We start from the raw sequence: 27,299 nt of genomic DNA, 5'->3' as shown, positions 1-27,299 counted from the left end.
CCCCAATTCTCCCCCAGCAGAGAACGCAATCTCCGTAAAGGAATAATCACCTAAGGGTAAAATGCTATCAACTGCCTGCCTCAAAAGAAGGGAGAGAACCCTGCGGCACAGCACGACCGCCCCCACGACTGGAAATTCTCCTCCAAATAGGCAACACGGTCCACACTCGCCCACTCTCAGAGCTGTGGCCGGAGCATAGCCCACCCCGCAGACTCCACCCCTCATTCTGCCCTGTCTGCTAACAGGCTTCCAATTTCTCTTTCTTCTGCAAGTCTATACAGCTCTCCTCTACTGCCGGGCATTTCCCAGTGTTGCTAGCATTTCCAATCACGTCTTGTCCTATCGTTTGCTGAGATTTGGCAGCGGCGGAGTGGGGGGGGGGGGGGATGTTAAGGAGTTTGCTCTCCTATGTCCCCTACTAGGGTCACTACCAGCAAAGCCTCACGGAACCTGAGAAGTAGATCCTTCAGCCTTCTATGAGATTTCAGTACAGCCCCCTGAGAAATTCAGTTTCTTGAACCCACAGATTCGTCTTCAGAGAGTAAAACTTGTCTGCAGACAACATGGTTCTGCTTGGGATGCAACTGTGCATGATTATAAACTCAGGGCTTACCACACAAGGACTCAATTTGGCCCTTCTACAAATAATAAGACTGAAAATCAACTTCAACTTTCTCTGTGGGAAGAAGACACATGCACACCTAAAAACCTTCAAGACAGCGTTCAAGCTACAGATTCTACCATGTGACAGGTGAGTACAATCTCTCCAACCACTCCCAACATGAAAACAGGTCCAAGTCTCAGTGCCACTCACAAGAAAGTATAGGTACTTTATCCTGAAACATGTCATAACATGGATGAACCTGGAAAACGGAATCTAGCTGCAGCTTGGATGAACCCACTAGTGAAAGCAGCCACATATCCTACGATTCTGTTTACATGGGATGTGCCAAGCAGGCACATCCACAGGCACACAAAGTAGATTAGTTGTTGCCAGGGGCTAGGGAAAATGACTGTAGTGGGGGACAGAGTTTCCTTCCAATGTGATAAAAATGTTAGTCTAGGGGCACCAGGCTCAGTAGAGCGTGTGACTCTTGATCTCAGGGTTGTGGGCTCGAGCCCGTTGGGGGCTTTAAGATAAAATCTTAAAAAAAAACAAAATTCTGGGGTGCCTGTGTGGCTCAGTCAGTCTAAATGTCTACCAACTCTTGGTTTCAGCTCAGGTCCTGATCTCAAGGTCGTGAGATCAAGCCCCACCCACATGGGGCTCCCTGCTCAGCGGAGTCTGCTTGTCCCTCTCCCTCTGCTCCTCCCCCTCCTCACACTCCCAAATAAATAAAATCTTTAAAAAAAGTTCTAAAATTAGGTAGTGGTGGTGGCTGCACAACACTGTGAAAATACTAAAAGCCACAGAATTTTTTTAAAAATTTAAAATAAATTAAAATAAATTAAAAATAAAAAAAATAAAAGCCACAGAATTGCATACTTTAAAAGGGTGACCACTATGTTACGTGAATTACAGTTCAATTTCTAACAAAAGATTTAGTACCTTATCACCAAATCAGTCCCAAGGTTCACAATCCATGACTCCTGTCATACCTTTGTTGGATCAAACATTACTTCAAGAACATAAGGGCCTCTGACAGCTTACAGAGCAGCAAGCCTAATCATTTATAGATCTAAGAAGCTACCAGGCTATTCTCAAGTTAAAAAAAAAGAAAAAAGGGCAGCCCATATGGCTCAGCAGTTTAGCACTGCCTTCAGCCCAGGCCCTGATCCTGGAGTCACGGAATCAAGTCCCACCATTGGGCTCCCTGCATGGAGCCTGCTTCTTCCTCTGCCTGTGCCTCTGCCTCTCTGCCAGCCTCTCTCTCTCTCTCTCTCTGTGTCTCTCAGGAATAAATAAATAAAATCTTAAAAAAAAAAAAAAAACCCTGTGTAAAAATGAGGCAGGAGAGAGGTGGAAGAGCAGTGTAGAAAGCTTCTTGAATGGTTACAAAAATGTGTCTTTCAGTGGGAGGCAGAAAACAGCAATTTGTGAAAACCCAGGAGACTGAGCCCACCTAGTATAAAACAGGCAAGGATTCTTCAAAATAGCATTCATGCTGGTACTGATATGGCAATGACCTGAGGAAGAGGACAAGGTTTTCTTAAATTTGCTCAGTAGTCCTCACTGATTACATCCACTCAAGTGGCACTGGTTTATTTTTTCCCTACAAAGTTTCAACAGCCTTAGGACGCTGAACAATATTTTTGTGCTGAATAATAAATCAGTGTATTGTGGATGCCCAGAACCACAGAAATGTAAAGAGACCAACTAAAAATAGAGCGTGGCATTTCAAGGAAACCTGTTCAAAAAATCGAATATAAAAAGAACAACTCGGAAGACAGCCACGGGGCTGCCCGATTTTGATTTCTTCTCAGGCAACGCTGGTCTCAAATAGCCCCAAAACAGGATGTCTGGCGACAATTAGAAGAAATCTGAGAAATCTGACCTCCTTAACATAAAAAAAAGAAAAACAAAATGTTCGAGACACACAAGTATGTGAAAATCACTAGTCTTATGATAATTACATTTATCACAAAAGCTATTTTGAAACATATAATCCACCTTCAGTGACAGGGTGATGATATGTACTTGGTCCTTACAAGACAGACCTGATCAAAGATGCAAAGCTTTTAGGGCAATTACATCGAAGTGGACCTGCAGATTTGAAATTTAATTTGACTGAACTGCTGATTCCGCACTTATCTGCTGTCTGGTAATGCACTCACATGGGCATCACTGATCAGACCCAAGGAGAGGGAGTTCTGCTTCCTTCGATGGCCCACTGCCACCTCTCCACCAGCTAGAACATTTTGAGAAATCCCTGCCCTGGGCAGCTCAGCGGTTTAACACCACTTTCGGCCCAGGGCGTGATCCTGGAGACCCGGGATCGAGTTCCATGTCGGGCTCCCTGCATGGAGCCTGCTTCTCCCTCTGCCTGTGTCTCTGCCTGTGTGTGTGTGTATGTCTCATGAATAAATAAATAAAATCTTAAAAAAAAAAAAAATTCCCTGCCCCACTTGACAGGAGAAGGGTTCAGTCTTTGGGTTCCCACAGCTATTTTCTGCCTCCCGCTGAAAACAAGCCTCAGCCTCGCATATAAGTGCTCTGGTTACACAGTAATATACATGATATGATTAAGAGGGAAAAACTAAAATGCCTGCTAGGCCAGTCACAAACAAAATGAGTACTTCAGGGTGGAATCTAAACCAGCCGTCTGAAAGGGAGACTCCTAGATCCTGTCACTGTTTCTTGAATACTTTTATAGAGTGTCACTTTTTTCCCACCCTGCCCTCTTCCTTTACTGAATTTTCATACAATGAGTTTGCTATGACCATCACCGGATATACTAACAACAGAAAAGTTACAGCTGGATCCTGTATTAGTCTCAGCTGCAGCTAAAGTTAAAAATGTTTAAGGCCTATAGGAAAAAGGGGGATGTGGGGGGGGTGGGGAAGAAGAGGGAGGGAGAGGCGATTGAGGAAGAAGGGGAGACTCATTCCTAAGAGATTTCAGGTTTGTTCTTCATCCAAGGACCTGCCAGCAAAAGCTGCTCTTTTGTATTATGTAAAGTTTGTCTTACTAAATTTTCCAATTCTGAAGCTCATTTCTTTATAAAGCCATGGCTGCATATTAAAATAAAATTCTTGGGATCCCTGGGTGGCGCAGCGGTTTGGCGCCTGCCTTTGGCCCAGGGCGCGATCCTGGAGACCCGGGATCGAATCCCACGTCGGGCTCCCGGTGCATGGAGCCTGCTTCTCCCTCTGCCTGTGTCTCTGCCTCTCTCTCTCTCTCTCACTGTGTGCCTATCATAAATAAATAAAAATTTAAAAAAAATAAATAAATAAAATAAAATAAAATTCTTAATCACCTCCATATGAGGACAAGTCTAACCACTGTGTATATTTGTTCCAAGTTCACTGTCGCACATATTCCATTGATATCTGAGCCGTTTAGTAACTTCTTTTGGTTACGGATCTAATCCACATTTACCAAAGAACAAGAAATATGAATGTGACTCTGACCTTGAATCATCACATAGATGACTTTAACGTATTTATAATTTCAAAAAATGACATAAAAGAAACCAAAGCACTTCTCTCTCCTGTTTTTTTTTTTTTTTTAAGATTTTATTTATTTATTCATGAGACAGAGACAGAGGCATAGACATAGGCAGAGGGAGAAGCAGGCTCCCTATGGGGAGCCTGATACGGGACTCAATCCCAGTACCCCGGGATCACAACCCAAGCCGAAAGCAGACGCTCAACCACGGAGCCACCTAGGTGTCCCTCTCTTCTGTTTAGACATGTAACCTATATTATAGGATGCAAATGATATTAGGCAACCGGCGTGGACACTTCAAAAAAAAAAAAAAGGCACCATCATCCCCCAGAAAACAACTGTTTTAAAGATCAAGGAGACATAACTAAATACAAGGTGCAAACCCTGATTAGAGCCTAGATAGGAAAAATAGATATAAAAGATATTTGGGGGAAAGCAGAATTGGGACTGTATTTAGAAGAATATTACAGAATTACTATTAATCAGTTTTCTTCAGTATGGCAGGGATGTGGTTATGAGGACAATGTCCTGACCAGAAGAATGATGAAGTATTTAGGGATAAAGTGTTGTGACATATGTAACTGACTTTCAAATGATCCCCTCCCCACCCACCAAAAAAATTAGTTTGTATTAGAGATAAAGCAAATGTGGCAACATTTTAGCAACTGGTGAATAAAGGTAACAGGTATAGGTGCATTCTTTCAATTTTACTGTAGATTTGAAAATTTTCAAAATACAAAGCTGGGGGAGGAAAGATAGATAATTGTACTGCCAATTACCAGTTACTCCTAAACCCGAACACAGCAGTTCCTCTGCTTAGTACACAAAGGGGGGGAAGGGGCTTCATATGTTGATGACCATGTTTCTAATGCCTGCTAATTGTTTGGGATTTTTGACAGGTTCTTCACTAAATAATTTCACTTGGGTTTTTTCATGTCAGTTTCACATACAGGAAGATTGAAGCTTAAGGAGATTATGCATACAGGCTCAAGGCGGGAAGGACCAGAGCTGCATATATTTACTTACAAACTATGTCAACAACAATCAGTTCGACTGGTTAAACAAACTTCTGTTAAGTATACACAGAGACACAAATTCTCAGAATCAACCATTAACATTACAGCTGTTTTCTGCCCTGAAATATCCTTCAGTGGCTGAGCATCAGGACATAGCAAACAGACAGGAATTCTGCAATCTTAATTCTCTTAATTAATTAGACCACAAGGGGAAGGAGGCCTTTCAGTAGCACAGGACTGAGATTATCTCGGAAAGAATGACTACATGATTCATCCCAACAGAGTCAGCCACAGAGAGGCATGGCCAGGAACAAGGAGGCTGCCCAGCATAGCCAAGATCCTCTGGTTCCAGATTTTGATAAATGGAAGTAACGGTCTCTGGATGGATGGAGGGAGGGACAGACATTAGCCAAAAAACCATCGCTAAAACATGCAGGAACAGTCTTGTAAAATTACGGGTTTATACTAAAAAACCAGACTCCTCTCTGGAGCATTTGGGGAAGTGGTTCAGGTTAGTATCACCACCCAGGCTTGGCCATTAATCTCTCTGACAAGTGAAAGTCATTAACTTAACAAGGAAAATGGCTCTCCTGTCAAATCTGTTCCTCAAATTCCCAGTCAACAATCTATGTTGTTGTTGTTGTTTTTTAAAAAGATCTTATTTATTTATGAGAGACAGAGAAGAGGCAGAGACATAGGCAGAGGGAGAAGCAGGCTCCATGCAAGGAGCCTGATGTGAGACTCAATCCCAGATCCCAGAATCACACCCTGAGCCAAAGGCAGACAGCAAACGACTGAGCCACCAGGCATCCTAACAATCTAGGTTTCTTGACTGCTAACACCATGAAGATAAAGCCACGGACACCAAGCTAAGGTGATGGGAGAACTCCTATGATGGTCTCCCCAAGGAGACGCACTTGGCTGCACGTGCTCATGACTCCAGGACTTGGAACTCCAGGGCAGGCCTAGACCACTTCTGCAGGTGGCTGGAAGGACTAGAATGGCAGGCTTCAATCCCAAGAGTGAAACTTTCTCAGCCTACCCCAAACCTTCCTAGATAAAAATGGAAGAGAAAGGTAAAGTTTCTAAGAAGCAGCCTGAACACATCTGAAATAGACAGTCTTTATCATCTTGACATGCAGGATAGTCTGTTCTTCACCAGGATCTTATTACTCGATGACAAAGACAAAAAGAGAAGGCCCCAGGCTCCTCTTCCGTAGAGCAAAAAGGGTGGAGGCAGTGCAAGAGGTAGGAGACACTTAAATCCTGAAACCAAATGTCTAAGCACTAATAGCAGCAGAACCCAAGGGAAATATCTCAGCTTATGTTCTTTCCGGATTAAAAAAAAAAAATTAGTCATGTTCTGCATGTCCAGCCAAATTACTGGGCATCTGTGAGGCAGAACCACCATGGGGGTGCCGAATGACACACACTGCACTGCCTGTCCGCTTGCCACCACCGAGAGGAGAGGAAGAAGTTAGAGTACTTGGGAGACCCAATGCGACCACAGGAAGGAGGGAAGAAGGCATCTGACTTTCTTTCGTTTAAAAAAAAAAAAAAAAAAAAGCCACGGAAACCATTTGACTAGTAAACGGCTTAGCCACTATTTTAAAAGAAAAGGCTAATTTAGAAACATGTTACTTTCGGGAATCCACAACAGACGTTCTGCAAGTCCCGAGAACATGCCACATTCTGGAAGAACACTTATCCGATATTAAGATTCCTTCTGTGTGGGCAATGAAAGACACCATTTTATTCTCAGGATGCTCTGGGCTCTCAGAAGTGTGGTCATATACCGAAAAAGTTTGCAACCGCTCGGCCCTCCCACACTTGGGATATACGGCCTCACCGTGTGAACAAGCCAAATGCTTCAAAGTCACTAAAATCCTCCAATTTTCCCATACTCTAACACAAACAAAAATGAATTCATTTGTCTGTCTCAATTCAAAAAAATTTTAATTTAATTACTGCAACTTGGAAAAGGACATTCTTGATCATTTTATTTCCTCTCTACTAAGAACTAAAAGGAAGTCCTGTCTTCTAACGGAATTTCTATTCCATTTTCTAATGGCCAATGTCTGCCACTTTTGATTGCTGCGTGTTTAAAAATGTTCATGTTAAAACAAATGTAATCATTAAGGAATTGCCAAATGAAACTATGAATGGATTTGTAAGCATATGAAAATATATTAAAAGTAGAAGAAATTAAGCTCAAAAAGAAAATATAACCTCTCTCAGTTCTAAAAGTAACAAACACAATATGCTTGATGAATACCTACAGAAGAAAAGAGGTTTCTTCTCTGCACTCCTTAAGGACAAGGTCCTTGCTGAGTGATGACACAACAGACCTGCCTCTGCTACAGCCAGGATCTGGCAAGATGCCTGTGCTCCTTACAGAACGCCTCTTAACCCTGTAAACAAGAAGGGTATTTATCGTCCCGCGTGACAGGAAGTATGGACATAGGGAGGCTCCGGGTGGGTGACATTCAACAACTCAACCACATCCTCAAGGATCCAGCTGGTCATCCTCAGTGTGCGGATGGATATGAGGGACATCATGAATGTAAGGTGGCCACCCAGCCAGGCCAGCAAAGTCCATCCGAAGACAAGGAACGGTTTCTTCCTTATTTTTCCAAGAACAAAGAAACCTTTCCAAGAAGTACCCCCAGCAAACTGCCCTTCACAGTTCACTGGCCAGACTTGGTTATACTCCCCTCCTCTGATCAATGATAAAGAAAGAGGGATTTCCTTCCCTGGTTTATACCTTTTAAGATTCATTCTCGGGATCCCTGGGTGGCGCAGCGGTTTGGCGCCTGCCTTTGGCCCAGGGCGCGATCCTGGAGACCCAGGATCGAATCCCACGTCGGGCTCCCGGTACATGGAGCCTGCTTCTCCCTCTGCCTGTGTCTCTGCCTCATTCTCTCTCTCTCTATCACAAATAAATAAAAATTAAAAAAAAATAAAAAAAAAAAAAGATTCATTCTCTCTAGGGCAGCCCAGGTGGCTCAGCGGTTTAGCACCGCCTTCGGCCCAGGGCTTGATCCTGGAGTCCCGGGATCGAGTCCTGTGTCGGGCATCCCTGCATGGAGCCTGCTTCTCCCTCTGTCTGTGTCTCTGCCTCTCTCTCTTTCTGTGTGTGTCTCATGAATAAATAGATAAAATGTTAAAAAAAAAAAAAAAGATTCATTCTCTCTAGTAGTAATAAGGTCCCCCTTCCTTGTAAAGAACCCGAGACAAAGGAAGAGGATGGATCTGCAATAGGCAGCCCACAGAGTCACAGAGTCAAGTACAGCCATGTGGACAGCCACCAACTGAACAGCGACAGTCAAGAGAGAAATGAGCAGCCTGATCATTCTTGCCCCTGCCCCTCAAAATATCTACATCCCATTTTACGGTTTAAAATCAAGAGCTGTGGGGGCGTCTGGGTGGTGGGTAGCCCAGTGGTTGGGCATTTGCCTTCAGCCCAGGGTGTGATCCTGGAGATCCAGGATCAAGTCCCACATCAGGCTCCCTGAATGGAACCTGCTTCTCCCTCTGCCTGTGTCTCTGCCTCTCTGTGTCTCTCATGAGAAAATAAATAAAATCTTTTAAAAAATAAAATAAGGGCAGCTCCAGTGGCCCAGCGATTTGGCACAGCCTTTGGCCCGGGATGTGATCCTGGAGACCCGGGATCGAGTCCCACATCGGGCTCCCTGCATGGAGCCTGCTTCTCCCTCTGCCTGTGTCTCTGCCTCTTTCTCTGTCATGAATAAATAAGTAAAAAATCTTAAAAAATAAAATAAAATAAAATGTGATATGCTAACATATATGCTTCTTAATAATACACTAAATAATAATATCTAGGGACGCCTGGGTGGCTCAGTAGTTGAGTGTCTGCCTTCAGCTCAGGGCATGATCCCGGAGACCCGGCACTGAGTCCCATATCGGGCTCCATGGAGCCTGCTTCTTCCTCTGCCTGTGTCTCTGCCTCTCTGTGTCTCTCATCTGTAAGAGGTAACTCTTAAATAACAGCTCTTGATTTTTTTTAAAGATTTTATTTATTCATCTTACAGAAAGGAAAGAAATATTTAATAATTATTTTTAAAAACCTATCACCCACCCAAACACTTAAATCAATTCTAGAAATAGCTAAATAGTTACTGCTTTAATGAACCCTCTTATTATCAAACTGTGGTTTTAAAGAACCTCGAGAATGTAAAATAATAAATGCAACCCAGATGTTCACTAAAAAAATGAAAACAAGATTGTTTTTACTTCATAGCAACCAGTAGGTCAACCCATTTCCTCCTTCAGAGAATTCTCAGAGGACCACAAACTCCACTCGAAGACCATGTGTTTCATATGTATCTGTCCACAGAAAAAGGAAACTCTGCTGTCCAAAATAAACGGAGAATATTATATGTTCCCATGAAAGTGAATTAGAAAATTGCAGTGAGGCCGGGTTTACACGCTGCCAAACATCTGGATGAAAACTAGAAAAAAAAAAAATCACTAATTACCTAGATATTGGGAAATACTTTTCAATCATCATCAAAATGTCCAGATTTATAGTAAACTGCTTTTATTAATTACAGAAATCAGTTTTTCAAAAGCAAGAGTAATTAAAAATAACCCTGCTGAGAGTTTAAAACGGAACTTATTTTCTACTATTTGAATAATGCTCCTGGTGAGTTATTGAAAACTAAGTCAGCTGAAAGAGTAAATTTGCTCTGAGAAAGCAAATTACCAAATCTTCTTAGACAACTAAACTGACTCAGGTGAATATAGTATTTAAATAATACTCTACGTATCCCAAATAAATGCTTGCAGAATTGTCTTCAGACAAATTTATAAAACCCTGCAGAATCTGATGTCTATTCTTTCGTGTTAACTGGGGAGCTGACTATAGGATGTCGGTAAGTTTAATTTCAAAAATCAGGATGAAGAGCCATGTATCTTCTATTCTTATTTAAATGATTTACTATTCTCCCACCACTCCAAAAGTGATTCTATTTTAAGCAGCTTTTCAGCTACTTGGACACCTATATTTTCACCTCCTACATTTCAATAGGCCATCTTCTCGCAGACTGATAAACCTGCTTCCTAAAGGATCTGCTAATAACTTTAAAACGAATCCATCTCTCCCAAAGTTATTCATGCTAAGAGCGTGGCCAGGCCAACAGCAACACTGTACTAAGTCACCCAGTAGGAATTACTGTTGGTCCTCTACCTAAATGATTTACCTAAGAAGCGTTTCAAGGCAAAACACACAAAATCCTTCCCTGGCCAAGCCCCACCCCTGTGGCTTTCCTGCCACTCTCATCCTGGGGCAAACTTCCACCCAAGGGCGTGGTGCCTGCTTTTCCTAAAGCAGGCAAACATCTTTCGCGGTCCCTCCTAAGCCTGCTCCCTGCCTTTCCCCCAGGCCAGTAGACACTTCTCTGTCCAGTGCACCTCTCAAGCACAATCAGGGCACCCTCTCTTCCAAAACACGGCTCCTCCCTTAACTTCTGTACAACCTCTGAGAAGCCCCCGACATCACTGGCTCCCCTTTCCCAGTCTGCTTTATGGGGCTGTCCCCAGCCCTGGGACTTTCCCCTTCCTCTCAACTTGCTTCCCTAAGTGATCTCATTCATCCAGTCCCATGAACTGAAATGAATGAAAGCATTTCCAACACATATCTCCCACCCAATCAGGTCTTCTAAGCCTCCAACTCTCACAGCCGCCTGCCCTTCTACCATCTCCACTGGGATGTTTCACTTACAAATCCACTTTTAAAAATCCTAAGATGATGCTTCTCGTAAAAGCTGACTAGTTTGTTACAGACCAACCCGTCTGCCAAGAACAACTAAAAGAGTTGACAAATCATAAGAAGCAACTGTGTGAAGGTATCGGGGATCTACCAATGCAGTGTGGACTCAGGAGGCCAGGATCCCAGAGACAAGTGCAGAGAAGTGAGCCCAAAACCTGAACCACTTTTCTCTTTGAGACATTTGCCAATTCACTGCAGAAGCCGAGAGGCCAAAAAGCTAAGCAGAAACAAGTGGTGGAGAATCTGAGCAGGCCGGCAAAGCCTCCAGCAGACTCAGGGGACCAGGGAAGAGCTCAGGGGCTGACAGATAGAAGGAGCTTAGTAAACACCCCAGGCTTTCAGAGAGGACCACCAGACAACTACACCAGGATGGGGGTAAACCAGAAGCAGACCTATGCTCACAGTTCTAAAGTGGTGTTTCCCTACTTCTGCCTGCCAGAAGCCTCCCTTGAGGAAAACTGCCCGAGTCTCAAATTACCTCCACAATTTTTTATACTCATTGTCTACAAGTTAATTAACAGGTATGTCTAGAGTCAGGAGCACATGACTGAAAACCTAGGGCAGAATAGACAACAGAATAAACTCATGGGCTATCCAAATACTGACATTATCAGACATGGACTTTAAAATAACTATGATTAACAGAACAAGGAAATTGGGACACCTGGGTGGGCCAGGGCGTGATCCCAGAGTCCTGGGATCCAGTTCCGCGTTGGGCTCCCCATGGGAAGCCTGCTTCTCCATCTGCCTATCTCTCTGCCTCTGTCTCTCAAAAATAAATAAAATCTTTAAAAAAAAAATAGAACAAGGAAATTAGTTTACATGACAAAAAAATTTCAGCAGAAAATTGGAATCTAAAAAAAGAATCAAGAAAGTTGGGGGCACCTGGGTGGGTCAGCCCCTAAAGCTTCTGCCTTTGGCACAGGTCATGGTCTTGGGGATCCTGAGATCGAGCCCCACATCAGGCTCCCTGCTCTGTGGGGAGTCTGCTTCTCCCTCTTCCTTGCGGCCCCCCACACTCGTGCTTGCTATCTCTCAAATAAATAAAATCTTTAAAAAAAAAAAATCAAGAAAGCAAAAGGCAGCAGTAACTGAAATTTAAAACTCCAGAGATGGGTTTCATTGCAGGCTGGAGACGAAGAAAGGATTACTTCGCAGGAATATGGGTCAAAAGGAAATATTCAGAGGGAAGCATTGAACAGATAACGAGGATGAAGAGTCAGAGACACACAGAACATGATGACAAGGTGGAGTCCCAGAAGGAGAGATGGGGAATGCAGCCAAAGGATCGAATGAAGAGATAATGAGCACCAATTCTCCAACTCCAACATAAGATTAAGTCTTGTCACGGCATCACCGAAAAGCAGAACCACCACCACCAATCCCAACAAGGACAGATTCAAGGAAACCACATCTGGACACATCACAGTAACAGCTCAAAATGAAAGGCAAAAAGAAGAATCTTAAAAGCAGCCTAAGCAGGCGAGGAGGGGGTGATGAGGGAGAAGACATTACCTTCAAAAGGACAAGACAGATACAGCTGACTTGTCAACAGAATCCATGGAAGCCAGAGGCATTGAAATGACGGGTCAAAACATTGCAAGAAATTAACTTGATAACCTACAACCGTAGACCCAGTGAAACTGTCCTTCAGAAGTGAGAGCAAAGTAATGACATTTTTGACAAAAAAAAAAAAAACACATAAGAATTCTCCAAATGGCTTTCTCCTATCCCCACCTCCTCCGACCTTCTATTCTCAGGCAGCAGCACCAGCATCACCACCTTGTCACATGAGCCAGAACCGGGCGGCAAGTCCTCTCTGATTCCTGCACCTCTGGCCTCCCAGATGTCGGCATATCCATCTGATTCTCCAAAACACATCACTGGTGAAGCAACGCATCGTTTCTTCCTCAGGAGACAGGCCAACGCTTGGAAGTCTGATACATGCCCAGAGCTGAGGAGCTCGTCCCCAGTGAGAAAACAGTCTGTGAGCAGGTAAGGAAACCAAGAGCATGCCTACACTCGCATGTGCAGTTCTGAAGCTGCCGTCTAGAAAAGCGCCCCAACGTCTGTAGAAGCAGACAAGTCCAGGAGTTCCCCTGGGTATGGTTTGTAACAGCAACGTAAAATTTACAGAGAAGTCCAACAGAGTGGATGCCTGGGTGGTTCAGCGGTTGAGCGTCTACCTTCAGTAAGGGGGTGATCCTGGAATTCCGAAATCGAGCCCTGCACCTGCGGGGAGCCTGTTTTTCCCTCTGCCTATGTCTCTGCCTTCTCTCTGTGTCTGTCATGAATGGATAAATGAGATCTTAAAAAAAAAAAAAAGAAGAAGAAGAAGAAAAAAAGTCCAACGTGGGACAAGATACATAAAATGTTACAGCAATTCTGTGAAATAAATAGGGTCTCCAAATGGTAACATAGATAATCTCAAATGCAAGCTGCAGAACATTCCAAATAGGATGATGCCATTTTTATAATTTTAAACAAACTGAGACCTTTACCTCATCTACAGGCACACGCATATATGTTAAAGTATGAAAACCATACCAAGGGACCCAAGCAAACTCACATCCGCCCTTAGGAAATACCCTAAGGAGCAGGTGAGTCGGACCAGGAATCATTCAACAAGTGACCTTAACTTTATTTGACATCTGTTAACATACATTCACTGAAGGCCTACTATGTACTGTGTTCTAGGTCATGAAATATAGTAAAAATATTTTTTAAGTTTTTAAAGGGCTATTTTTAAAAAATTGTAACAGTATGTGGCATACAAAGCCAAAAATATTTACTACCCGGCTCTCTTACAGAAAGCTGGCAGGCCCCCGGACTAGAGCATACAGAACCTCACTGACAGGTCCTGGGGGCCACAGTACAGATACAGAGAAAGTTCTAGGCTGAGAATAGTGCAGACTCAGAGAGGGGGGTGACATGATCTGCTCTAAAGGGATCGTTCTGGCCACTATGCAGGGAAAACATCAGGCGGCTAAGGCAAAAGAAACAAAAGATGGCCCCAAAATTTTGGCCAGAGCAAGAACAATGTTGCCGTATGCAGAGATTGAGGCTTACCTGTAATGCTTGAATTGTTTTTTGTTTTTGTTTTTGTTTTTGTTTTTTTACAAAAGACCTAAAACAATGTAACACTGGCAGTATTCTCTTAACTCTGAGCAATGGGAACATGAGTGTTTCACTGTTTTCTGTGTTGTTTTTTTTTTTAAGTGACACCCTCAAGGTGTGTATTTTTTATTTTTATTTTTTTAATTTATTTATTCATGATAGAGAGACAGAGAGAGAGGCAGAGACACAGGAGGAGGGAGAAGCAGGCTCCATGCTGGGAGCCTGACGTGGGACTTGATCCCGGGACTCCAGGATCGCGCCCTGGGCCAAAGGCAGGCGCCAAACCGCTGAGCTACCCAGGGATCCCCTGTTTTCTGTGTCTTTACATAGATCATATATCTCTTTCCCTTCACTGCTGCCTCAGCTGCCCAATCCCCCAAGGCCCTGTGACTCTCACATGAACACCTGCCATGCTCCCACTTCAGCAGTGAGGTCCCCACATCCTTCCTCCCCTCCTGGGATCCACCCTCCACTCAGTGGCCAGGATCACTCTTCTTAGAAAGGCAGGGGGTGCAATGGCAAAGAATGTGGCCTCTGGAGCCAGAATACCTGGACTCGAATCCCTGCCCCACCCCTGACTAGCTGTAACATGTGACAAAAGTCGTTTAGCTTCCCTATGCCTCTGATACCTGCAAATGGTGACGTTAAGTGTCTAACAGGCTAACAACAGGGTAAGTTAAGATACGTAAAGCACGCGGAACAAGGCCCAACACAGAGAGCGTTATGTAAACACTGGCTAAAATTATTGAAACATAAGTCATATGCCATTGCCCTGTTTAAAATCCTTCATCGTCTTCACATGCTTAGAACAAAATGTGAATTCCTTACCTACTGAAACTGCTGCCTCCAGCCCACACCCTGGCCCACTCTCCCTTTAGGTGACACCTGACAGAGCATTTCTTCCTAAAGGCTTCCCCTGGGTACAGGCTTCCCCTGCCTCTCTACACCCCCACCCCCACCCCTCGACCCCAGGTGATGTTCTTTAACACGCTCAGCATAATCTGCCATTATTTTATGTGTCTGTTTACATTTCCTGTCCATCTCCAATCTCAACAAAAGCTCTGGGAATGCAGGAAATTCATCTCCCTTTTTCATGGCTACTCACCCTTGTGCTAAAAGCACAGGACCTGGCATTTAGTAGGGCTGTTATCAATATTTGTTGAATCAATGTTTGAGAAGAGAATATGCTCTAAAAACACCGATCGTGTCACATTTTTAAAAAAGATTTACTTATGAGAGGAGCAGAAGGAGAGAGAATCCTGAAGCAGACTCCCCTCAGGACCCCACACAGGGCTGGATCCCAGGACCCTGGTATCATGACCCGAGCAGAAGAGTTAGCTGCCCAACTGACTAGCCACCTAGGTGCTCCTAAACATTCAAGAAAACAGTGATTTCCTGTGCAAAGATTGAAAATACAGGTAACCTATTTTATAATTTTCTACATTTTTTTTAAAGATTTTATTCATTTATTTGAGAGAGCAAGTGTGCATGTGCTCATAGGGGGAGGGGCAGAGGGAGAAGGAGGCTCTTGCTGAGCAGAGAGCCCAAACTGAGGCTCATGATCTCAGGCCTGGGATCACCACCTGAGCCAAAGTTGGATGCTTAACCTACTGAGCCACTCAGGTGCCCCTAAACTGTTATGCTTTAATATATAAAAAATACTCTCAGGGCACCTGGGTAGCGCAGTTGGGTAAGCATCTGACTCTTGATTTCAGCTCAGGTCATGATCTCAGGGTCATGAGATAAAGCTCCGCAGGTTCCCGCATTGGGCTCCATGCTGGGCAAGGAGCCTGCTTAAGATTCTCTCTCCCCCTCTGCTGCCTCACCCCTTCCCTACATGCTCTCTAGAGTGTGCGTGTGGACTCTCTCCCTCTCTCTTAAAAAAAAAAAATCATGAAGTGCTTGCTCATTCCTTTCTACAACTTCATTCACCATCTGGGTATAAGAAGCATTTGATGAGGCTCCTGAAGGTGGACACTTGGGTTCTCTTTTACTATCACACACAAAGCAGTGAATAATTATGTACCTATAGTATCTCCAACATGCACAAATACACCTGCAGATTAAATTCCGAGAGCTGTTATCGCTGGCTCAAAGGATTTACACACGCGCAATTGTTTTAAAAAGCTGCTGCTGCCCAATGCCGCTGTATCCATCAGGATCCACCCAGAGAAACAGAAGGCCCTCTAAGGAGCTGAAATGGAGGATATTTCATACAAGGAGTTGGTTACACACATGATGGAAAAGCTGAGAAGTCAAACAGGAAATGGTAAGAGAACCCAGAGACCAGCAAGAGCAAGAAGCTGCTACCATTTCTAAGTTGGAGGGTCAAATGGAGGAGATGTTTCTAAAGCTCAGAGGACTCAGTCAATGGGCAGGAGCTGGAACCACAGGAGACAAGGCAACTACCAGAGACGGTCTGAGGCAGAACAAGAGGAGGAGAGAACCCCATTTCCTCCCTCTTCCAGCCATCAATCTCCCCCACCCCCCATCGCCCAAACCCAGCACCAAGCCAGCTGACTCAAAGGTCTGGGAAATGTTGCCTGCAGGGGTGAGTCCCTTGGCCGGCCAGCCAGGGAAGGGCAGGTGATGGATCTGAGCCAACAGGATACAGGCTGGCGCTGTAACTAATTTACCCTCCTACAGCCAACAGATGGTTTCAAACGTGGGGGTCCCTGCTTGTCTGACAGGTGAAAGGTGGGCTCTCAACCTGGTCTTAATTTGTATTTATTTCATTACGCGTGAAGCTGAGCACCTTTTCACGTGAAGCACACGCTTAATCCTCATCTACACCGTTTGGGAGGCGGGGAGAGGAAAACCGGTAGAGTCATTCACTTCATCTGCCACAGATGGTCCACTCGGGAGCATCAAGCAGGCAGATTCCCAAACTGAGCATTAAGATGGTGGCAATGAGCCAAACTAGCCAGTCACCTGCCAAGCAGAGACAAAGCTCAAGAACTGTTCTAGAAAATTGAGAGGCAACAAAGCCCCAAAGGAATTAAAAATACCTTAACTACACTCTGCACACATTATAAGTAACAATGTGTTCTTGTAATCTTGTTCCTCCTCAGAACTGCCTTCCTACCATTCACATCACCATCCTCTCCCCTTATCTTGCATTGAAAGAACAAAATAATACCCTGGACAAAAATTTAAATTATAAAAATAATTCATTTTGGAAGTCTTTTAACCCCACTCACACAGAAGCAAAAAAGGGCTAAGTGATCTTCCGTGCCTGTGTAACTACCCTTTGAATAGATTATTTACCCTATCTTGTAAACAAGCTGCAGCTCACTTCCCCATGTACAGTCCAAAGTTCTGTCCTATACTGTAAAAATATAGTTTTTGTTGACTGGCAACTGAAATTATTCTCTTTCAAAGGGCTGGACTTTATTTTCAAAAATGTGAGGTTTGGGATCCCTGGGTGGCGCAGCGGTTTGGCGCCTGCCTTTGGCCCAGGGCGTGATCCTGGAGACCCAGGATCGAATCCCACGTCAGGCTCCCGGTGCACGGAGCCTGCTTCTCCCTCTGCCTGTGTCTCTGCCTCTCTCTCTCTCTCCCTGTGTGACTATCATAAATAAATAAAAGTTTAAAAAAAAAAAAAAAGTGAGGTTTTAAAGCAAAGACTTTTTTTAAAAAAATCTAAATGGCAGTAATAACTATAAAGAATTTTAAAGAGGCATATGTTAACTTCAAGATCTCCAAAAATAGGGATCCCTGGGTGGCGCAGCGGTTTGGCGCCTGCCTTTGGCCCAGGGCGGGATCCTGGAGACCCAGGATCGAATCCCACGTCAGGCTCCCGGTGCATGGAGCCTGCTTCTCCCTCTGCCTAAGTCTCTGCCTCTCTCTCTCTCTCTCTCTCTGTGACTATCATAAATAAATAAAAATAAAAAAATAAAAAAAATAAAAAAACTATACATTAAAAAAAAAGATCTCCAAAAATAGTTAAATATAGGCACATCAAATGTATACAATAATCACTTTATAATGACTTATTTCAAAACTCTAAGGCTCTCACTTATCCAAAAATATACTTCTAAGATTGCCAAATTTATTTTCAAGTGTCTTCTACAAGGAAGATGAATGAAAAAAAAAAAAAAAAAAAAAAAACACCTCATCGATAAAAGTTGTCTTTGAGCACCTACCATGCTGCCGGGTATTTTAGCAAAGAACTGCTCATTGTTGACTGTTCTAGTGAGGGAGATTAAAAACAATCACATCCCTTTCCTAACACAGGATGTTTTATAAGTTTTTTTTTATTCAAATTTGAAAGTAATACACATCATTTCAGAAACTTGGAAAATAGACAAATAAAACAAAATATCCCTAATATCACCAGATTTTACATGGTTTCAACCACAATATATAAAGCAACTACTTATTTTTAATGGTTGGAACATTTTATCGATAACCCTCCCCCCCCCCCCCCCCCCCATAATTTGGCTCACCTTTCTCCTATTAGGCATTGCCTTTCCCAATTTTCTACCATTACAAATAGCATAATGCACATCTTTGGGTACAAGATTTTTTATTTTTTTTTCTGAATCTCTCTCCTGGGAAAGCAACCTTGCAAGTAAGTTTTAAAACTTTTGATACTTAATAACATCCTTTGTTACAACACTCAAGATCTATAAACTGCAGGGCCACACTGACTTCCTTTTCTAATCTTTACATCTGCCTTTTACCTTCAAGCTGGCTTCATTTCTGTATTCACAGAGTCGGAAACGCCTTCCAAACAAAATCGCCAAGCCAGCAATGTCAAACGTTTAAGTATTGTGGCCGTTTATTTTCTAAGAAGGAAAAACTGCTACATGCCTGTTGTTACCAAATCCTGACAGGCAGGAAGCAGGGTATCTACGAGAATCCTTTGCTTAGAGTCTTCAGACAGACAGCCTGGCTGTAGGAGGGCTTGCAACTGGGCTCCTTCTTTCCACAGCACTTTCTTTCATAAACAACACACCCACTCGGTGCCACAGTGCTACCCCTAGCTTTAACTGTGAGAACTGAATTTGCCAAATGCCACCGAGGGTGCCAAATTCCCACCATCGCAGCCGCATCGCTTCTTGGGGCACCAAACCTTTCCCCCTGGGCAGCACTTACAGTCCAGAAGGCACCTTGATCAACCACTTCAACCTGAAAGCGTTCGATACCGCTGATTCTTACAGGCAGCTGCTCCAGCAGCCTGTAATTAAGATTTTTTTTTTTTTCCCCCAAAACGCTCCCTCATTACAAGGGGTTCTGAAGATTCGGTCGGTCAGCATAAAGGAGGTTTTCAGCACAGTAGAGAAAAACCTCAACTTCGGGTGTCCCTGTAAGATAGGGGTATTAACCCTGCACTTTCCAAACCAACGACCCCCTCCATACACACGCGTAAGGCTGCTGTGCAGACATAATTCGCAGCATGACACAACAGTAATTTGCATGCCACAAAGTAATCTACAACGAATGCAAATCCTCCTGCAAGGGGTAACCGAACGTCAGGCACACAGCCTGACGGTTTTCGGTCTTGCCTCAGCGCCGGCTGCCCCTCCCGACTCCGACCCTCGGCTGCTCCGACTTATTTTCTTGGCTGACCCTGTATAACGTTCCTTATTTCGTAAAATGCGTGTGCTCTGGGTGCCCCCTCTTCGTTGAAGCCTCCTCACTGACCACTTCTGACCCAAAGCCCGGTGCACTGGCACGGCTTCCAACCCTGTCGCCCCACCCGTCCCTCTTGAACCTGGAGGATCCCCAATTGGAAACTTTCCCCTTCCCATTTCCCGGGGATACCCCCCCTTTCCCACCACCTGAGAAAAGACGCCAAGGGGGTCAGCCTCCTGCGGTCAGGCTCCGGAGGGCGTGGACGCCCTTGGCGGCGAGAGGCGGGGAAGGTCGCCCCCAAGGTACCCCCGCCCCCGGAGGGCGACCCCCCAAGACCTCCTCTGAGCCCCCAGCCCGGGGCCACCCCGGCCGCAGGCGACCCCGGCCTCGCCTCGGACCCCCGCTCCGGCTCGGCAGCGACCCCGCCGGTCCCCTCCCCTGTGCCCCGAGCCGGCGCGCCGCGGGCCCGGATGGTCGCCAGCAGGCACGGGCGCTGCCCGGACCTCCGACCCCGGGCCCCGGCCGGGCCGCCCCGCTCCCGCCCGGCTCCCCCGCGAGCCGCGACCCCCGCCCCAGGCCGCCAGCCGGGCCGGCCACACCTCCGACACTCACCGCCGCCGCCCTCGCCCCCGCCGCCGCCGCCGTCTTCGTCCATGTTGAGGCCGCTCCCGCTGCCGGCGAGCCCGGGGCCGCGGGCGGTGGGCGCCGCGGGTGCGGAGCGCGCGAGCGGCCGGGCGGCTCCAGCAGCGAGCGCGCCGGGTCGCGGCCCGGGCCTCCTCCTGCCGGGCGGGGCGCTCGCCGCTCGGCGCGCCGTCACGTGACGCGCAGGCCCCGCCCCCAGCTGCGGTGGGCGGGGCCTGGGGCGCGCGGCCCCGCCCGCGGGAACGCGCCCGGCCCCGCCCGGACCGCTCCGCGCGGGCCGGGTGGGGCTGAGCGTAAGCCCTAGGGGCGGTGGGGGGCGGTGGGGGGCGGGGGGCGCGGCGACCCCTGCCCCGCTCCCCGCCCCCCGCCCCCGCGGGGACTGCAGACGCCTGCGGGGTCCTGGGCGCCGGATGCCACTTCTGCGGACACCCGGCGCCGCGGGTCCTCCTCGCACGTGCGCTCAGGAGAAAAAGCTCAAGAAACGCACGCCTTCAAAAGTCGGGCCTTGCCGCTTCGGCCCCAGGGCATTTCCGAGTAATTCCAGGCTCTCAGCTTCCTGATGGATCCTGGAGGCGCTGCTTTGCCGGTGGGGAGCGTACTTTGAAATTAACCAAGTGTCAGGCTGGTCTCCAACCCCAGAGCCGCACACCTGGGGACCCACCTCAGCGGGCTCTGCAGGGGCTGGTCGGGTCGGCTGGCCTCGGATGCTCTCGCAGTGTCTCTCCAGTCTCCTTTGGAGAGCTGCCAGCTGCCCTGGATTTAGGACGCCGAAGGAGCTCTGAATTCAATTTCCCGTGGGCGCAGCCAGGGTCCTAAGCGCAGGCCTGGTGGACACAAGGCCTTGGCCTGCCCTGCCCCAGATCTCTGCATTTCCTTCCTCACTGGGCGTCTGGCTTCCAGGGTCTCCCCCCAAGAGCTGAATGGGGCCCCTCCCCAGCCTTTCTGTTCATCTCGCCTGAACTAAATTGCATTAAAGAAAAGAAAACGCTGTAATGGAGGAGGTAATTCATCTCTAATATAATTTTCCAGCAACTGTTTTATATTTGCAAATGGCCTGTTTAGTGCAAGGATCCTTCCGCTGTCATTTATCCAAGTGGACAGTTTTTACCTTTTTGTTCAAGGTTGTGGGATGATTCCAGAGTCCACAATCTACTAATAACCTCAAGAATTAAACACAGCCATCCTTCCTGTGCTTCAGAGTGACAGGGCACACTTCTGGGAGCAAAGAAGATATTTGGCAGCTTACATAACAAATAAGCAACAGAAAAGGGGTCTGGGTGTCATGAGTTGTAGATTTGACCAGCCTAGAGATGTGGCTTCCCCATCTTGTCCCTGTCTGCTTGGTTATCTTGAAGATAACCTCATGGTTACCAAGAAAAATGACAGCACATATTGAACTTGATAATGTGATATGTCGAGCTTTGAACTCAAAGATACTATCAATTAGAAAAGCCTTTAAATGTCAAATTACTAATTCTTTATGCTTCTTAATGTGTGATCCAAGGTGCTTCTCTCAAAGTATAAACCTGAAAATTGCTCTCTGATGTCCATCTAAGACAATTCCCATCAGAGTAAAGCATGGCCCAGTTATCTGCAAGCAGAATGTTGTATTATCACCACGGCTGAGCCCTGGCCTCCATTTTGACAAAGCCTGCAAAAATGTTGGGGGAATACAGGCGTAGGGTGTCATTTTGTTCTTGAAGGGAGGAATCAGAAGACTTCAAAACCTTCACTACTCAAAGAAATTACTATCTAATGGGAAAATTTGATGGGGAGGGGAAGAGGGCTGTTCTCCAGGATCTCTTAAATCCCAATCCCACCAAGATAGCATTTATCTAATCTGCTCACATGCAAGTTGCCCCTACATATAAGAATATTAGGTATCCTATTTACCCACTAAGATAGGCATTCAGTATATGGCCAGCATATGTGTGGTTTACTCAGAAGTTGAAAGTTTTAGAAGTGGATTTGTAAGAAAGACAATTTGTGTGGTAGACCTTGTTCCAAGATAACAAGTGTTAAGACCCCGTTGCAATCACTCAGACAATAAATATTTAGGCACCTGCTGTATTCCAGGCACTGTCCCAGGTGCTGGGAATATGATGATGAAAAAGAGCAAGTCAGTCCCTGTTCTCAGGGGACTTAAGGCCTAGCAGGATTAGAGCTGTTAAGCAAATAATTACACAAATAATTTTGTAATTGGCTTGTGATGACCTACCCTGTTTCCAGCCTTTCTCAAAGTGTTTGCTGTTTCCTGTGGATTGGCTCTGAGCCTTGAAACTCCTTCAAACCGAGATTCTAGTCTGTATTTATTCCATCTCTAGCATCCACTACAGGGCCTTGCCATGTTGGAGAAAGGGAGGAAGCAACATTTGTTACTGCTGCTGAATGAACAGAGAGCCATCAAAACCAGAAGACATTTTGAAAACATGTTGAAACCCATTTATCAGCCCTCTGACCATTGCAGAAATAGTTTTAAGAAATCAAGAATGTGCACATTCCAGAAAGGTCAGAGGACTCCTCCTTTGTACATTCATCTCCATCCTCCAAATGAAAGTCTGTGAAATTGGATAGAAGCATCCTTTCCTGGCTCTAAAGTCACAGGAGCCAAAACCCTGCCAAGACCGGTGTTCTGCTCAGCCAGAAAGAGGCTGCCCAAGCCGCCTGAACTATGGCTGCTTTCAGCCCCTGCACAGAGCTGTTCCCATCTCCTCTGATAGTGGTCAAGAAAAGCAGTGACAGCAGTGACCATCAGCAGATGGGAACCTCACTAATCCATTGCATCTGCTCAGGGGTCTGGTCCAGTCCAGGGAAGGCAAGGTGCACACAGGGCTAGCTCACTGTCAGCTCATGGTCACGAAAGGAAAATAATATTTTCTGAACTCTAATTTCATCTCAGAAAGAAACATCATTGAAGAATCTCATTGGAAAGGAGATGATCTTGTGCAGATTAGCATTCTCCACTCGGCCCAGGCAAACAACAGGGGTCTAAGTGTCAAGTCACATCCTCATTAAATTTTCAAAAGCCCAGACATCATGTCCTCCACAGCTTCCGCTTCTCTTCCCAGGTTTTAAAGCAGTCTACCCTGATCCTGTCCTCTTGCCTGGAATCCACACAATTGATTCTTAAATTGTAAATTAGTTTAGACTGATTAGTTACTTGCATTTCTGCTTGAAAAGGCAATCAAATTTGGTGTTCATGGTAAACTGGGGGAAAAAAATTTGGCCACCGGTTCAAGCTATTTGTCTTTGGGAAGAAAGGCATTATACTCATTCAAGGTGACATCAATATAAAGAGTTATTATACACAGGGTGTCTTCTATAGTAATAAAAAACTGGATTTTTTTTTATCTAGCTTTTCATTTTTATAGTACATCCCTGACCTACTGAAAACAATTTAAAAAGGTCCCCTTCATAAGTTGGTCAGAGTCTGCAGTGTGCAGCTTAAAGTCATCAGAAAAACCATCGTGGGGTGCAGAGTGTACTAACGGACAAGCAATTAAAAGGGAAAAGGGTGAAAATGACAAACATAAAGACATAGAACATCTGTCCTTGATCATGGTCTTCTGAATAGAAAGTGAGCTCTTAGCCAGCAGCTAAGTGACAAACAACACCCATCACTGAGTGCTGTGTGACCCAGAGGGCATAACCGTGCACAAACAAATGGGATTCTGCACTTTGACTTATAGGGCCATGAGTTCTGGTCATCCATTGCCTTTGTGAAGAAGCCACATAAACCCAGTAAGGTCATTAGGTCCCAGCCATGATGTGTCACAGCACACTACCTCTAGTAACTGTATAATGCAGTGTCTAAAGTCAGACAGCCCAGGCACTTCCATTTCTTGTCTGTGTGACCTTGAGAAAGTTGCTTTACCTCTCTACGCCCTAGTTTCTGCATCTGAAATGTGACCACCACCAACCCTGCACCATACAGTTGTTCTGGGAGCTATAACTTGATGGTACCATAGGCAGTGCATGGTGCACAACAAGTGTCAACCAATGTTCATCACCTTTGGGCACAGAAGCATAGTTTCCCCACTCACTCTGCACAAGCCAAGCAGAATCCATCTGACAAAATGGAGAGGCAAAGGTGAATCTCAGTAAGGACTCCCACTGTCACTGCCACCCTCTAGCTGCCGTCTTTTCGCCCCATGTCTGCCTTCTCGAATGTCCCTTGCCACGCTCCATGCCCTCTGCTTATGAATTGTCCCACACTTTATATCTGAACAGTCTTCTGACGAACTCAGATGCATAGAGGAATCTGGGGACTCTGTGACCCTCTTCTGATGTCACTTTGTTCCATAACTTGTTTCTTTTTTTTTTTTTTAAGATTTTATTTATTTATTCATGAGAGACAGAGGGAGAGAAAGAGGCAGAGACATAGGCAGAGGGAGAAGCAGGCTCCATGCAAGAAGCCTGATGTGGGACTAATCCCAGGACTCTAGGATCGCACCAGGAGCCAAAGGCAGACGCTCAACTGCTGAGCCACCCTGGTGTCCCTGTTACTAAGGTTTCAAATAGGCAAACTCATTATTGAGGACCCTAATTCACTGGAATAAAAACATGAAATGGTTGTATGTCTTCCAATCATGGCACCCAATGATACAAAGTTCAATCTGTCTCCATCAACCTACAGGGCAGATTCCAAACATCCTGATCACTTTCATTGTAAAAAAATAATGTGGTTTAGACAGACTTCTGATTCCAGAAAGATGGAATAGAAGTCATTTTCCCTGTCCTTCCTGCCAAGTACAAGTCCATGGACATTGTATATGAACCAAAGAAGACTCTGAAAGGAGAAGAGGACTAGGCACCTTGGGACCCAAGGAATGACATGATGGTGAGTTCCTTGGGTTTTCTTTTTGCCTCAGAGATCTCAGACTTGATGCTGGAGAAGTCAGAAATCTAGAAACACCAACTGGTGCAGAAGAGAGAAAAGAAAGAAGAGAAGAGAAGAGAAGAGAAGAGAAGAGAAGAGAAGAGAAGAGAAGAGAAGAGAAGAGAAGAGAAGAGAAGAGAAGAGAAGAGGAGAGGAGAAAAAAGAGAGAAAAGAAAAGAAAAGAAAAGAAAAGAAAGAAAAGGGGGATCCCTGGGTGGTGCAGCGGTTTGGTGCCTGCCTTTGGCCCAGGGCTCGATCCTGGAGACCCGGGATCGAATCCCACATCAGGCTCCCGGTGCATGGAGCCTGCTTTTCCCTCTGCTTGTGTCTCTGCCTCTCTCTCTCTCTCTGTGACTATCATAAATAAATAAAAATTAAAAAAAAAAAAAAAGAAAAGAAAAGGGAAAGAAAGAAAGAAACCCAACAAAAGCCTGCTCTCTCTAGCCAAAAGGTCAGGAAAAGTGCAGCTTGGCAAGGCAAACAACCTTTTAGACAATAAGGCTGCACTCTAGCCAGCCCCATCCCCACCAATGTCAGCAAAAGTCTGAGTGGGGAGCCTAGACCTCCACCCTCCTCAAGCTGAAAGGAGGTGTCCCAAGCCAATGCCCCCTCCCAGAATTATATCAGAGAAGGCCAAGTGGAAAACCTATACCTTCATCCCAGCCAGGCAGTAATGAGGCCCCATCTCTCTCTACTAGGATGATGTCGGAGAAAGTCTAGGGAAGAGTCAGGACTCTGACCACCAGCAGTGACGAGGCCATCTGGTCCCTGAGTATCATTGGAGGCCATGTGGGGAGCAATAATGAAGACCTAGCCCCTCCCCACCCCCCAACCAAGGTAGTTTCAGCAGAGGTGGGGGGGATGCTAAAATTGCATCTCCATTCAGCGGTAATAAGGTACCCTTTACCCCAACCCAGAATATTCACAGACACCAAGTGGAGAACCTGGATTTTCACCCCCACCTGGTAGTAAAGAGGAGGCATACGTACCCCGCTTCCTTAGCTGGAGGTGTCAAAGGAAGCAAGCATAAACAGAATATTTATCTAAGACTGCATAACAATACCAAAAAATCCAGGATAGAGTTGGAAATCACTCATGACACCAAGAACCAGAAAATCCTGGGTGCAGTGAAAAAAGGCAATTGATAGATGCCCATACCAAGATGACAGAGATGTTAGAGTTACCTGAATTAGATTTTGAAGCAGTCAGTAGAAAATGTTCAATGAGCAATTATGAACACAGGTGATATAAACACAAAAATAGAATGGAATATATGAAGGAATGGAAGGTATAAAGAAGAACCAAATAGAAATTTTAGAATGGAAAAGAAATAACCAATAAAAGCTTTTAAATCAATGGGTGGGCTTGCAGAAGAATGGAAGAAATATATATATATACATGCCAGGGTTGGATGGGGTCTATTCCAGGGATGCAAGGCTGGTTGAGCAGTCACAAATCAATCAATGTAATCTATAGATTAAGAAGAAAAATCATATGATCATATCAATAGATGCAGAAAAAAAAACATTTGTCAAAATTAAACACCCATTCATGATAAAAAATGCTCAGATACTAGGCATAAAGAGGGACTTTTTCAATTTGATTTTTTAAAAACTCTACAGGGGCACCTCAGTGGATCAGTCACATGAGCGTCTACTTTTGGCTCAGGTCATGATCTCAGGGTCCTGGGATTGAGCCCTGTTTTGGGCTCCCTCCTCATTGGGAAGTCTCTCTTCTCTCTCCCCCTGCTCTGCTCCCGTGTACTCGCTCACTCTCTCTCACTCGCAAATAAATAGGTAAAATATTTTAAAAAATAAAATAAAGGGGCAGCCCAGATGGCTCAGCGGTTTAGCGCCGCCTTCACCCCAGGGCCTGATCCTGGAGACCCAGGATCGAGTCCCACATCGGGCTCCCTGCATGGTTTAAAAAAAATTAAAATAAAATAAAAAATAGGGATCCCTGGGTGGCGCAGCGGTTTGGCGCCTGCCTTTGGCCCAGGGCGTGATCCTGGAGACCCGGGATCGAATCCCACGTCGGGCTCCCGGTGCATGGAGCCTGCTTCTCCTTCTGCCTATGTCTCTGCCTCTCTCTCTCTCTCTGTGTGACTATCAAAAATAAATAAAAATTTAAAAAAAATAAAAAAATTAAAAAAAAATAAAATAAAAT

The 27,299-nt window shown here is 45.4% G+C and overlaps 1 protein-coding gene across 3 annotated transcripts in view; it reads right to left on the bottom strand.

Moving 5' to 3' along the window:
- CYTH3 (cytohesin 3) overlaps positions 1-27,299 on the bottom strand; it is a 98,606-nt gene that overhangs the window by 69,860 nt on the left and 1,447 nt on the right. Inside the window, exon 1 of one of the 3 annotated variants that reach the window (XM_072836963.1) lies at positions 20,225-20,382. The exons of 1 other annotated variant lie outside the window; for it this stretch is intronic. In XM_072836963.1, the coding sequence (XP_072693064.1) occupies positions 20,225-20,267 (43 nt within the window). In that variant the 5' untranslated portion in view covers positions 20,268-20,382. Of the gene's footprint in view, positions 1-20,224; positions 20,383-27,299 lie in introns of those variants that run through there. One more of the 3 variants, XM_072836965.1, reaches the window with a different exon arrangement.

Source organism: Canis lupus, chromosome 8 (assembly GCF_048164855.1).
Source record: "Canis lupus baileyi chromosome 8, mCanLup2.hap1, whole genome shotgun sequence".
Classification (NCBI taxonomy): domain Eukaryota; kingdom Metazoa; phylum Chordata; class Mammalia; order Carnivora; family Canidae; genus Canis; species Canis lupus.
This window is presented reverse-complemented; position numbering and strand designations above follow the sequence as displayed.